This window comes from Nanorana parkeri, unplaced genomic scaffold, assembly GCF_000935625.1.
Source record: "Nanorana parkeri isolate BGI_ZX_2015 unplaced genomic scaffold, ASM93562v1 scaffold1942, whole genome shotgun sequence".
Taxonomy (NCBI): domain Eukaryota; kingdom Metazoa; phylum Chordata; class Amphibia; order Anura; family Dicroglossidae; genus Nanorana; species Nanorana parkeri.
This window is the reverse complement of record NW_017308210.1, coordinates 237,525-250,983: the sequence shown is the minus strand read 5'-3', so window position 1 is coordinate 250,983 and position 13,459 is coordinate 237,525. Positions and strand designations below refer to the sequence as shown.

General features: G+C 43.7%; 1 protein-coding gene across 1 annotated transcript in view; it reads right to left on the bottom strand.

Moving 5' to 3' along the window:
* Positions 1–8,684: 8,684 nt before the first annotated feature.
* ARHGAP25 (Rho GTPase activating protein 25) overlaps positions 8,685–13,459 on the bottom strand; it is an 87,075-nt gene continuing 82,300 nt past the window's right edge. Inside the window, exons 10-11 of the mRNA XM_018572126.1 lie at positions 12,773–13,323; positions 8,685–8,897 (exon numbers count right to left, since the gene is read on the bottom strand). Coding sequence (XP_018427628.1) covers positions 8,690–8,897; positions 12,773–13,323 — 759 coding nt within the window. The 3' untranslated portion in view covers positions 8,685–8,689. The remainder of the gene's footprint in view (positions 8,898–12,772; positions 13,324–13,459) is intronic.

Genomic DNA, 13,459 nt, shown 5'->3' with positions numbered 1-13,459 from the left:
CACGGCCTGTCCCAGCTACCGCCCCATCTCCCTCCTTAACGTGGACATTAAGCTCTTCGCGAAAGTTCTTGCCCTGCGACTTCTCCCGCATATCCCCTCCCTGATTCACCCAGACCAAGCGGGCTTTGTCCCCGCTAGGGAAGCTAGGGACAATACTACTAGGGCCCTTAACATCATCCACTCGGCCCGGTTGCAGTCCTCCCCGTGCCTACTGTTGTCGACTGACCCGGAGAAGGCCTTCGATAGGGTCGACTGGTCTTTCCTCCGCCTCACCCTGGAACACATAGGGCTGGGTAGGGGCATGCTTTCCTGGATCCTAGCTCTATACTCAAACCCCACGGCCTGCGTAAGTGTCAACGGTACCCTTTCTTCACCCTTCACCATAGGCAATGGCACCAGGCAGGGATGCCCACTTTCCCCCCTCATTTTTACATTAACGCTTGAACCGCTGCTGCGCACCATTCGGGCTCATCCGGACATCAAGGGCATCACAGTGGGATCCCACCAGCACAAAATAGCTGCCTACGCCGACGACCTATTATTTTTTGTCTCTTCCCCCGACACCACGCTACCTAACTTGTCCGGTGCCCTACGCCAATACGGCGACCTTGCCAACTTTCACATTAATACCCAAAAATCGGAGGCCCTCAACCTGACGGTACCTGCACAGATGCTAGCTCGTATTCAGCGGAACTTCCCTTACCACTGGACTCCCACCGCCATCAAATACTTAGGCGTAAAGCTCCCCCGAGATCTCTCCCAACTATACAGTCTAAACTTCCCACCACTGCTATTGAAGGTTAAATCGGACCTAGAGGGCTGGGCCAGGAACACTTTCTCCTGGTCCGGCCGATGTAATGTTGTAAAACAGAACGTCCTTCCACGCTTCCTCTATCCCTTCCAGGCCCTACCAATTCATATCCCTCGGGCCTATTTCCGCTCCCTCCAAACAGCAATATCCTCCTTCATATGGGCAGGTAAGATCCCTCGACTCCGCCTGTCGGTCCTTCGGCGGCCGAAATTGGCGGGGGGCCTGGGCCTTCCTGACCTCCACCTGTACTACATGGCTGCCCACCTGACTAGAGTTGTAGATTGGTGCAGGCACGGGGAGACCAAACCTTGGGTAGAACTGGAGCAATCCATGTCATGGATTCCCCTCCCGGCCCTTCCCTGGTGTGGACCGGCACTACCCACACGGCTGAGCACCCACCCGACGGTGGGTCCCACCTGGCGGGTGCCCAGGCGACGTTCAGGATTAAACAACTGTCTCCTTCTCCCTCGCCCCTATACCCGGTCCTCGGCAACCCAAAGTTCCCTCCCGGCTTGGAGGACGGTCTATTGCGCCGCCTTGTGAACCTGGGACGGTTTCGGGCGACGCACCTTATACAGGGCGCACATTGGCACTCCCTGCGAGGGTTGACGTCAGACACGGAGTTGGGTGACCCGGAATTTTGGAGACAGCTCCAGCTCTCGCACTTCCTAGCTACGCTACCGGTACCTAATAATTTTGCTCGGACTCTCACGGAGTACGAATGCGCCTGTACTGACACGGGACCGATGGCTAAGACACTGTCCTTTTGCTACCGACTGGTGATAGAGGCGGACCTGGACTCCCCACTGTCATTCCTTGGGCAGTGGGAGAGGGAACTGGGGACCCAGTTCTCACACGATGACCGGGCCAAACTCCTGCGGCTCTCCCTGAAGTCGTCCATATGTAACAAATATCAGGAATCGGGCTACAAAATCCTAACCCGTTGGTACAGAACTCCACATAGGCTTCACCTGATGTATGCCGGGGTACCGGATGTTTGCTGGCGGTGCGCCTCTTCTCCCGCGGACATGCTCCATATTTTCTGGGCATGCCCGAGGCTGACGCCATTTTGGTCTCAGGTCCGGCAGATAGCCCAGAAATTTACGGACCACCACATCCCGGAGGACCCAGCATTCTTCCTCCTACACCATAACTCATTCTCATTAAAGGGGTATTCCAGATCGGTGCTGGTACACCTGCTGAATGCGGCACGCGCATGTATCCCCACCCTTTGGAAACAGGAGGCCCCACCTTCGATACGGCTCTGGTTTACCAAGGTGAACGACATTAGAACCATGGAGGACCTGACTAGCTCTATTAGGGGTACCTCCGCCAAATTCGCGACCGCCTGGTTTTACTGGGACGAATTTACCGCTACGACCGAATACCAAACCATCATGGCCTCATGAGGAAAGCAGTCGCGACCCCAACTGGCTCCCCCCCTCCTTCTTCCCCTCCTTTCTTCCCCAATCCCCTTTCCCACCTATTTTAGATGTCTCTACCTCTCCCCACCCTCCCCCCGACCTACATCAGAGTTCACTACAGCAACAACCTGGATGCCCTACCATATTGGGCAGATCCCGTACTGTCACTAGGAACACCCATAGTCCGCAAGCGATAACAATGCATATTCTCCAACAACTGGTCGGCTCTGAGTTGAGACGAGGGCTCGACGTACGATCAATAAGCGCCCTGGTATAATTGCTATAAGTGTACAATGCTATGGTCAGTACCCGCTGTATTCCTGCTGTGACGTGATGTAATACTTTCTCCCTTGATTACTGTTTCTTTTTTGTTATATGGATGAAACTGTTCAATAAAGAATTTATAAAAAAAAAAGTCATTTTCAAACAAATCGTTCACAAAACAAAATACCTCCTTACTAGACTATCATGCTTCTGGGAGGCAAAGGTGATGCCAACTTGTCTCTAGGCAAATACTGGGAACCTAAAATCTCAAGAAACCGCACTCCAGCCAATTGCAAGAGTACATTCTTGCAGGATTGTGTGCTCCCAGTGACATCACCCGTGTGCCAGATTTTGGGGCCAAAAGTGGACCTTGCATTTGCCAAAATTTCACCTCTTCCCCTATTCATTTATTTAAAAAGAAACACAGCTTAATTCCCCAAATACTCACCTAAATCCCCCGTGTAGTTGGGTCCAGAATCTTTTTATTTGTTTACTGCAAAGTTGAAGGGTCCTTCCTTGGGTGCTCATGTCATGGCCTGGGTTAAGTGGACACTTCCCATTGGCTATCAAGTGTTGGAGTCCTTTCAAGCTCCAGCAACATAATGCGTCATGACAAGGTTGGCAACGGCAGGTCTCCTCTGCTTATGTATTATTTCATCATGGGCTTTTTTTAATTACCCAAGTTTCTTTTAAACTTTATTTTAAATTACTGATATGTTGTAATCGCATGTTAACCTGGTGCTTGAATTTTTATCATTTAGATACCACCGAGTGTATAGTCTGCTATATGTTCTACAGTCCTCTCCAGCTGGAGACCATCCTGTCCAATTATTGTTTCTCTTACATTTGAGGATTTTTAATATCATTGCTAAAATGTTGGTACTACATGAATGAGTTGGCATATTAGACAATACAATTGTTCATGTTAAATGTCCATGAAATGTTTAGCGGCCTGCAATATGACAGCCACCAGTTAAAGAAACAAGTGTTGATTTTGTATTACTGATTGTCATCTATTTACAAAAGCTTCATGTGTATCTCTTCTGGCACATTCAGTCTTATGTAACTGGCTTATGAGGAATTCTTTTCTACAGAATGTGTACCAATAGTTGTGCTTTGTAACATCCTGCAAAATTCAAAAGAAAGATCTTGACAGGTATATTGATGTGGAAAGATTCCAGTATCTTAAACATGAACTCTGGGCAGAATGGAAAAAAAAAATGCAGACTGAAGGAAAAAATATAAGTATCCTCTAGGGATGCACCGATGCCAGTTGTCCGGTACCGAGTACAAGTACCGATATTTTTTCTTCGGTATTCGCCGATATCAAATACTGATACCAGGAGTCCCATTAAGGAAGCCAGGCAGCATGTAATGGCTCGCCACCCGGCTTACCGATTAGCAGGGAAGCCGTCTCCATCCTTCCTCGTCACCAGGTGACGAGGGAGCATGAAGCTGGCTTTATGGCCAATCAGGAGGCGGGGGGTGGGTAATGACTCGTCGTCAGGCTTCCTGATTTGCCAGTTTCCCGTCCAACCAGGAAGCTAGGCGGTGAGTCATTACACCAGGTGACGAGGAAGCATGGAGCCGGCTTCCCAGCCAATCAGGAAGTGACGGGCTGCCTGGCTACCTGATATTGGAAGTTCGGGTATCGGGCTAGGCATCAGAGCATTTGGGCAACTACAAGTACTCACCCAAATACATAAACATTGCAAATGTTATGATTTTATCATGATTGCATGTTTTCTAGACAGAATTTGTAGCTCACTGATGATGGAAGGTCACATCCCCAACATTCTGAGAAGTGGAATACTCATGCTTGCTTATAATCAACTGAGAACACACCCAGGAAAAGATCAGAAAGTTGAGCTTCGGATGACTTTTTAAAAAATTATTTTTGTTTCAATATTTTACAACCAGCTTCTTTTTTTTAGCATTTAGTAAACCTAATACATAGGTGCTTCTCTAAATTACAAAAGGTGTTTGCACCCCAGAAAGATAACATTCCAATAAATGCTAGGGTTAACCCTCTTAATAAATAAGTACAGCCTTGTTGGATCATTGGAGCATATTGGCTAGCTGATTGGTGGATATAGTGAATCGATCTTGAAAGTCGGAGCTTTTGGCTATATACATTTACCTGCTTGGACAGCTGCCATCTGTATCTGGAAATTTGAAGTATGTTACAAAACCTATTGCTGTACATTCTGTAGAAATCACCATTACTTATAAACCAGTTGCATAACACTCCCGACAAACAGCAAAATATAGAGTTGAAATACATATGTGAAAGGTTTTACCTGCCAAAAATGTGTAATTGTTTTCACAACGATTTACATAACTCTGCCACACTGGAAGACAAGGGCAAGTGGATGCCTGTGTCCTCCGTCATGCTCTCTGGTTCAGTCATTTGACCCCCTATGTTAATATAGGGGTTGGAGGAAGTGTCCATGGCAAACAACAAGAAGAAGAGGCATTCGACACTCCCAAAGGTGTCAAATACCAAAGAAGTATCGAGGAAGGCTGCAGTACTGGAACAAAGGGAAGGAGCGTAATGGAGTAGGAGCAGAGTGGAGAAGGAGCAGAATGGAGGGGGAGAAGAATGGAGAAGAAGCGTAATGGAGGAGGAGTACAATGGAGGAGGAGCACAATGTAGAAGGAGGAGGAGAAGACTGGAGAAGAATCGGAATGGAGGAGAGCAGAATGGAGGAGAAGCAGAATTAGGAGGAGCGGATGAATGACAGGATCTGCCCTGCCCATTCACAGAGCTCTATGGATGTAGAAGGGGGCAGGAAGGGGCAGGTGAGCGGTAAAACTATATGACACTCATAATCCGCTGGTGTTAACCCCCAAAGCACCAGAAGATAGTCACTCTTAGGTATGAGGGGAGGATTTTGGCACAAATCAGAAGCCTGGAGGAGGTTGGATATACACCATCAGAGGTAACTAATGTGATTGGTGCTGTATCCTAAAAAAATAAAAATAAATAAACCAGCTTTAAAAGGAGTATGTGCATGTACATGGGTTCATTCAATAAGGCTGTTAAAGGAGAAAGCATAATGGACAAAATACTGCAACCAATAGCAGCCAGTCAAATGTTAGCACAATGTGGTTTGATAAAGGAGACATTATTTTTGATAGGCTGATGGAGTAACACCCCACCGAAGTATTTTTCACGTACAGTATGTCATGTTACTTTAGAGGTTTGTGTGATAGAATTCTAAAGAATCAAGTCTGTTCTATCTGTCAGGAAAGACTGTACACATTCCACATTTGTGTTTACATTTATATATTTATTACCTGTACATCATATAAAACCTCATCATACACATTGCTCACATCATACATTCAGTTTTCTTTAACATCTATGAGCCCTGTATACTTTGGTCTTTCAAACATCTTCGGCATATTATTACAGACAGTGAACACAGCAGTCCATAGGTGGGCCTCAAAGCTTCAGCAGATCCTATGGGCAAAACTAGAAAACTGCATTAAAACTTACTGCATGCAAGGTATAAAAAGTATATTTTAGCTCAGACAGTAAATTCAATACATTTTCATAACTTTCAAACCTAAATAATTCCTTGAAAACACTTTTTCTCTGAAGACAGGATAAAAGCTGAACTCCAGGCAGGTATAAAAAGACATGCTGAATATGTCTTGGTAGCCACTGCTTCTAATCCCCTGTATGGTACTAAGCAGACTGGGGGAAGGAGGGGCAGTAGTTGGAGACAATCAGGTGAACATCAAAATATGGTAAAAAAGTAACACTGGCAGGAGGAAAAAGCAGAGTGAGCAGAGAGTTGACCTTATCACTCTGCTACTATACCTTCAGTGTCCAATTAGCCTGATGGAACATGGAGATGACAATACTGTATTCCTTTGCTGTAACAGATCTAAGGGGTCTAAGCTAGGTTCACACCTAGGCGATTTGTTGCGCAGATTTAGCCGTGCGATATCGCAAAGAAACAGAGATTTGCATTCAAGTCTATGGAAGCTGTACATACCTTTGCAATTTGTCACGCGGTAGAAATCGCCTGTCTCACAAAAAGGTGCAGGAGCTATTTTTGGGGTGGTTGTCGTGAAATTTGGGTCCCATAAACATCTCTATGAATTGAAAACTGTGTGACAACCTCACGGTTTTCAAAGCAAAATCGTGCAAACAGAAACTTGCGACAAGCGCACAAAAACAGCATACCGGCTCAATCGCCTAGGTGTGAACCTAGCCTCAAGGTAAAACAGTTCCCATATATGTATTTCATGTGATTATTGGTTGCCTGGAATTCCGCATTAAAGGGTGGTAAAAAGAATAATTTAAGAACTCGTTGTCACCAATGATCTGCTGTCTTTAACCTACAATTATACTGTAAACTAGGATAACCACACAATGGCTCAAATAATGGAATAAGTCAGTATAGACATTGAAGGGGCCTGGTATAACAAGATTATAGGACCCACTGACTATCCAACATCCATCAGTACACCTAAAATGTTATAGGGGAGGTCAGTAGGCTGAATGAGTAAAACTCAAACAGCGATTACTCCCTTTAATAATTCCCAACTCTGGATGTTTTCACCCATCTTTGCATGTTCTACCACCTCATGTTACAATCTCCAGATAGTAGTCTCTCCTCCATTGCAGAAATAAAGGGCAATGTCAAAACACCAATTATTGGTAACCTGGAAGCTATGGATAAAGCAGGAAGGGCTGTTAAAGCTGACCACATCTGTGGCTTAACACAAGTTCCCCTGGGCTGCTCACCCTCAGTTCCTTAAAGCGATACTAGTCAGGAGGTAAATCTTGAAAATGCATTCAAGTACCTTAACTATTAACAAACCTGTACCTAATTTGTGCACCGCTCAGCTGTAGATCCTCAAATCATCTCTGAATCGGTGCGGACACTGTCCTTCCTTCTGGAGTGTGGCTACTTTTGTTCCCCATGATCCCTTCGTGTATTATAAAATAGCCAATGCTCCAAGCTCACTCCTGTGAAAGACTACAATCTCAATACAAATTAGTAAACTAAATAGGAGATTCTAGTCCATCATGGGAGTGAGCTTGGAGTGGTGGCTACTTTACAAGACACACAGGAACCATGAGGAACAAAAGTAGCCCCCCTCTAGAAGGAAGGACAGTGTCAGCACCAATTCAGGATCTACAGCTGAGCGATGCACAAATTAGGTACAGGTTTGTTAATAGGTAAGGCACTTGAAAGCATTTTTAAGATTTAACTCCTGATTTAACACTGAGTTTAGTGTCACTTTAATTTCTTATTATATCAAACATTTCGACAGCATCTACAGCAGCCTTTCTCAACCAGGGTTCCATGGTACCAAAGAGTTCCTCCAGAAGTTGTTGGGACTTCCTTGAGCAATGAGCAATTTCTGACTCTCGGGTATGTACCTCTAATGCCAATGTTCTTTTTAGCTTTTTGTAAGACGGTCATTCTTCCCACTGACCACTATTGTAAGGATCAAAGTTCCTCCAGGGTCAATCTTCCCAATGACCACCAATATAAGGAAAATGTTTCCCACTGTTCACCAACTAAGGGAGCATTTCACTGACAACCAACAGCAAATAGTTTTGTTGTAAAAGGCAGTCATGGCTGTCAAACACATTCCTTATTCTTTATTCCTTCTTATGTCTCAATTTACTAATTAGAACAATGCACTGTGAGCTGTAAATTTTAGGTAATTATTGGCAGAAGTTCCTGAGACCTGAAAATATTTCAAAGGTACCTCCATGGTAAATGTTTGATAACAGTTTGTAGTTGGCTCACTGATGACAGTCTATAAACACTATTGGCACATAGAGCTTAGCAAAGTTCAGTTTTGTGTACACATGTGGAATTGTGTACTTTATACATCCTGTCCACTTTTTACTTCAAATCCAGCACTGTAAGGTATTATTTACCCTATGGGCACACTAGGTAAGTGCAAAGGGAAGCATTGTACTAAGGTGCAGCAAAAACAGTCTTTACAAAATATATTTTTGTACTAAGATTAAACGAAAAGAGGCATTTTGAGCTAATGACAATTTGGATTTGTGCAATGTCACTGTCAACTGGCAGCTCAAGGCAGTCATCCCGCTGTGTTTGTCCATGTGTCCACCATACACTGCTTCTTCGTCACTAGCTCTTCCAGAGTGTAGATTCCTATTTCATTTTTTCTTATAGAAATCATGTATCTATTACGGCTTGTTTCCCGCTTGGCTCATTGCTCTCACAAAGCCTTGGATTTCCTGCTCCAGGAGCTTGTTTCTCTTCTCTGCGTCATTTCGTGATCGCTCCATGTTCTGCAATGTGATTTCTAGAGCCTTCCGCTGATTCTGTTCTTTTTCCATATCTTCATTTAATTTGACTACTTTTTTCCACACTTCAAAGTTTTCTTTTTCTAGGCTAAAAAAGATGTACAAAAATAAAAAGTCAGATTTAGGTACATGTGTTTTCACAGGTCTATTTTTTTTGTCTTAAAGTGACAGTAAACTCAGGTGTTAAATCTTAAAAATGCATTCAAGTACATTAACTATTAATCCTCAAATCCTCTCTGAATTGGTGCTAACACTGTCCTTTCTTCTGGAGGGTGGTTGCTTTTGTTCCCCATGGTCCCTGTGTGTGTTGTAAAGTAGCCACCGCTCCAAGCTCACTCCTATGATGGACTACAATCTCATGTTTAGTTTACTAATTTGTATTGAGATTGTAGTCCATCACAGGAGCGAGCTTGGAGCACACACAGGGACAATACATAGACAGGGACCATGGGAAACAAAAGTAGTCACCCTCCAGAAGCAAAGACAGTGTCAGCACCAATTCAGAGGTGATTTGAGGATCTACAGCCGAGTGATACACTAATAAGATACATTTTTGTTAATAGCTAAGGTACTTGAACGCATTTTTTAAATTTAATTCCTGAGTTTAGTGTCCCTTTAAGGATTCACTAACACATTCACTGGGTAACATTTGTGCTAGTTATAAATTCATTGCTACTCATTTACAACACACTTAATGAGTGAATAAAAAAATCCCCCCACATTCACCACCATCTGTTCTTCAATGGGAAAATGTGGTTACTATAACATTCATATTACCTATAACATTTATAACAGATACAAGCTATATTGCTGATATGGAATGTTATGGAATGTTACTATTCTTCACTCTTCTAGCTATACCTTTTCCCAGCTCTCTCCCCCGGCACTGGTCCTAGTCTGGATAATCCCAAGTCACTTAACCAACCTCACAGTTGCTGTGTTAGCATCGCTTTTCCCGCACTAACATAACAATGTCTGGACAATCCCTAAAAATTATTTCGCACAATGTGCAAGGTCTTAACTCACCCCGCAAACGTTGGCCTTCAACTACTTTTCATCCCACCAGGCCAACATCGTATGCCTACAGGAAACTAAATTTTCTATGACCTCTCATCCTACTTACTTCCACAAAAACTATCCACAGATATTCCAGGCTATGTTCTGTGAAAAAAAGAGAGGTGTCCTCATCGCATTCCATAAAAACACCCCATTTGTATGCACCCAAGAAATAGTAGACCCTACGGGTAGATATTTATTGTTAAAGGGCACAATCTTCGATGTGGACGTAACACTGCTTACCTACTACGCACCCAACACTCACCAAACTCGCTTTTTTTCCCACCTATTGGCGGTGGCTGAGAATCATAAAAGGGGAACCCTAATAATGGCTGGGATCCCCCACTCATCACCACACCAATCTCACCCTGCCCCCCCTCTTCCGTACTCTATTACACGAACATAACCTTATTGACGTCTGGAGAGATCGCTACCCAACCACCAGAGACTACACGTTCTATTCACACCCCCACGCTAGCTCCTCCCGAATAGACCACATCTTTATACAGCCCAACTTTCTCCCGTCCGTCGGTGACGCCCGCATTCTCTCGGCCTCCTGGTCGGACCATTCCCCTATGTCCCTCACTTGCAAATCCCTATTCCCTGCCTCTTCTCAATTCCGCTGGAGATTGAATGACTCCCTTCTCTCCTTTGCTGACTCTGCCCAACACATTCAACTGTGCTTTTCCCACTTCTTTGCGGAGAACGCTTTGCCGGTCACCTCCCCGATTTCTGTCTGGGAACCCCACAAAGCGACCTTACGGGGCGAGCTCATAAGTCTAGCAACTCGCCGAAAGAGGGAACGGACCAAAAGGGTCTTAGATCTCTCCACCACATTGGGGAGACTCGAGTCTGATTGGAACACTGCCCCCTCGATCGCCTTACGGAAAGAGATTGACTCAGTTCGGCTGGAACTCAACCTCCTCTTAAATGACTCAGCGGAAAAACAAATGTTGCATGCCCTGCACATTCGCCACAGATTTGATACATTAAAATAATAGCCGCCCAGTTTTGGCTAATGAAAATGCTCTGAATGGCTATTATTATTATTATTACATAGTATTTATATAGCGCCAACTGTTTGCGCAGCGCTTTACAATATAAGGAAGACATTACAATCACTACAATTCAAGACAAGATGGTAAGGAGGGCCCTGCCCCTGAGGGCTTACATTCTGAAAGAAGAGGGGGAAATGATACATGAGGAGGTAGCTGTGTGGGGATGAATTATTTGAGAATGTGATGGTTCAGTGGTTAGGTTGAGGTGGAATAGGCTTTCATAGGGGAAGGGAATTTATCAAAGCAGACAAAATCTGGAGCAGCAGTGCATGGCAACCAATCAGCTTCTCTCTTTCATTTTCAAACCTTAACTTAACAAACTGAAGAGAGAAGCTGATTAGTTGCCATGCACAGCTGCTCCAGTTTTGGTAAATTCCCCCCATAGTGTGTAACCTTTGTTGCGTTAATTAGTGTTGTGCAGCCTAGTCACTGAGAAATTGACCTTTTTCCATGTATTAAGCTCTTTTTTGTAGCTCAGTCGCTAAGCAATTGACTTTTTGAAGTGCTTCTAGCAGGCTTCACAACAACTACTAAAACGCTGCGCAAACTGTTGGTGCTATATAAATCCTGCATAATAATAATAATAATAATAACAATAATAATAATAATATTACTAAATTTGTGGCCTTGTAGCCAGCTAGAAGCCTTGTTATGGAACATTACAAAAACAAACATCATATGAAAAAGAAAAAAAATGTATCATTAAATCTTAAAAAAACTTAAAAAGCAGCATACAAAAATTGCTAAAGGGAGAAGTAGAGGAAAAAGTTAATTAATGCTGATTTTTGTTAATTAACTATTAATAAATATAAACAATTTATGTGTAAAAACATTTTTATACTTATGAGGATGCTGGGCATTGTGTCCATATCAATGTCATATCAATCACTTATTTGAGCTTTCCATTAGATAACTAGTATAAATACATTGTAACAATAAGATTGTTACAATGTCTTTATCAATAAAGCCTGTGATCACTGTTTGTTGGTTTTATATACACAGGAGTTTATGTCTACATTTCTGAGACACGGGATATGAACTGGCTACCCAGCTAACAGATGGAGCCAGTGATTTAGTCTTAGGCCCCATTCACACTGAGCGATTTATCGCGCGGTAATTCCCGCGATATCACGGCTATTTACCGCGCGATATAGCTCTCCAATGCATGGCAATGGGGCTCTGTCCGTCGCTGTCGCGGGTCGTGCGTCGCTACAGCAGGGCCCTTTTTGGAGCGGATTTTGCCGTGATTCTAGCTTGCTCAATGCAAGCATTTGCGCGATATCGCGCAAAATGCAAATCGCGCAACAAATGCACGATTTGCGAATCGCTCAGTGTATATGGGACCTTAGTCTTATGACGGAATAAATGTCAGTTAAAGTACCGCAGCGCTGAATACTGAAAAATGGCCTGGATGGGAAGGGGGTTTAACACCGCGGATGTCAACTGGTTAAGATACTTAGATAAGGTATTTACCTGTACACCAATGGTTGGCAATTTGTTAACAATAACACTAACACCCTTAACCACTCATTTTTCAAAACAACCTTCTACCCCTGCAAGTATGTGCATAGCTGCCTAGCTACTTCTTCATCTCACCCAACTGAAACAGAATGGATACATTTTCTGAGTCTCCTCAACCAATAAGACTCACGGTGGAAATGAGCTTTGGAGTCTGTGTGGTTACTATGGTGCAATATGCACACTTTGATAAATAAGTCTCAGAAAAAGGACCTATGGGGCTTCACCCTACTGATGTATCATAGGAAAGAAATGCCCCAGACACGTCCCAAAGCAGCCAGCTTAAGACTTTAAGAAGTTTTGACCAAAGAATGAAAACCACCAGTGTTACCTTTTCACTCTTTCTTGAAGTTGTTTCTTGTGAACTTTCATTTCCTCCAGTGCATTGACCAACAAGCCACAACTGTTGCCTTCACTATTCTCAGGAACAAGGCAATCTACGCCATTTCTAAGGACGCCAGAACTGAGTTTATTAGGTTCTTTACTTTCCTTAGTTACAGGACTTTCGGCACCAGAGCTATACAGTTTGCTGCTATCACTGCCACTTTGAGGTATAGGGACATTATCATAGGTTGATATACGCTGTTGGGAAAATTCCTCTGAAAGGGTCCGCTTGTGGCCAGGAGATGACAATAAATTTGACTTTCCATTTGGGGACCCCCAAAAATCACTGGCAAAAAAGTCTGCTTTGTTAAAAGTGCTGGTACTGCTGTCATCTTGTTTTCTGGGCATATTAAAGTTTGTAATAGGCAGAGTTTGAGTCCGTTTTCTAGTAGCTGTACTCCATGATTCTGAGTTGTCTGTAAGCAAGGAGTAATGGTCTTCATTAAGGGACGTACTATCTTCAGAGGTGGAGGAACCACGGGAATCACTTGTGTTTTTCTAAAAAAAAGAAAAAAAGTGTATGCTTAAAAAATATAGTCCATATTTCAAAATGAGCTTGTGAACAATAAACGATACCTCCGCTAGCACAAAACACTTATGGTTGGGTTAAAGGTCACGTGTTAATGAATACTTT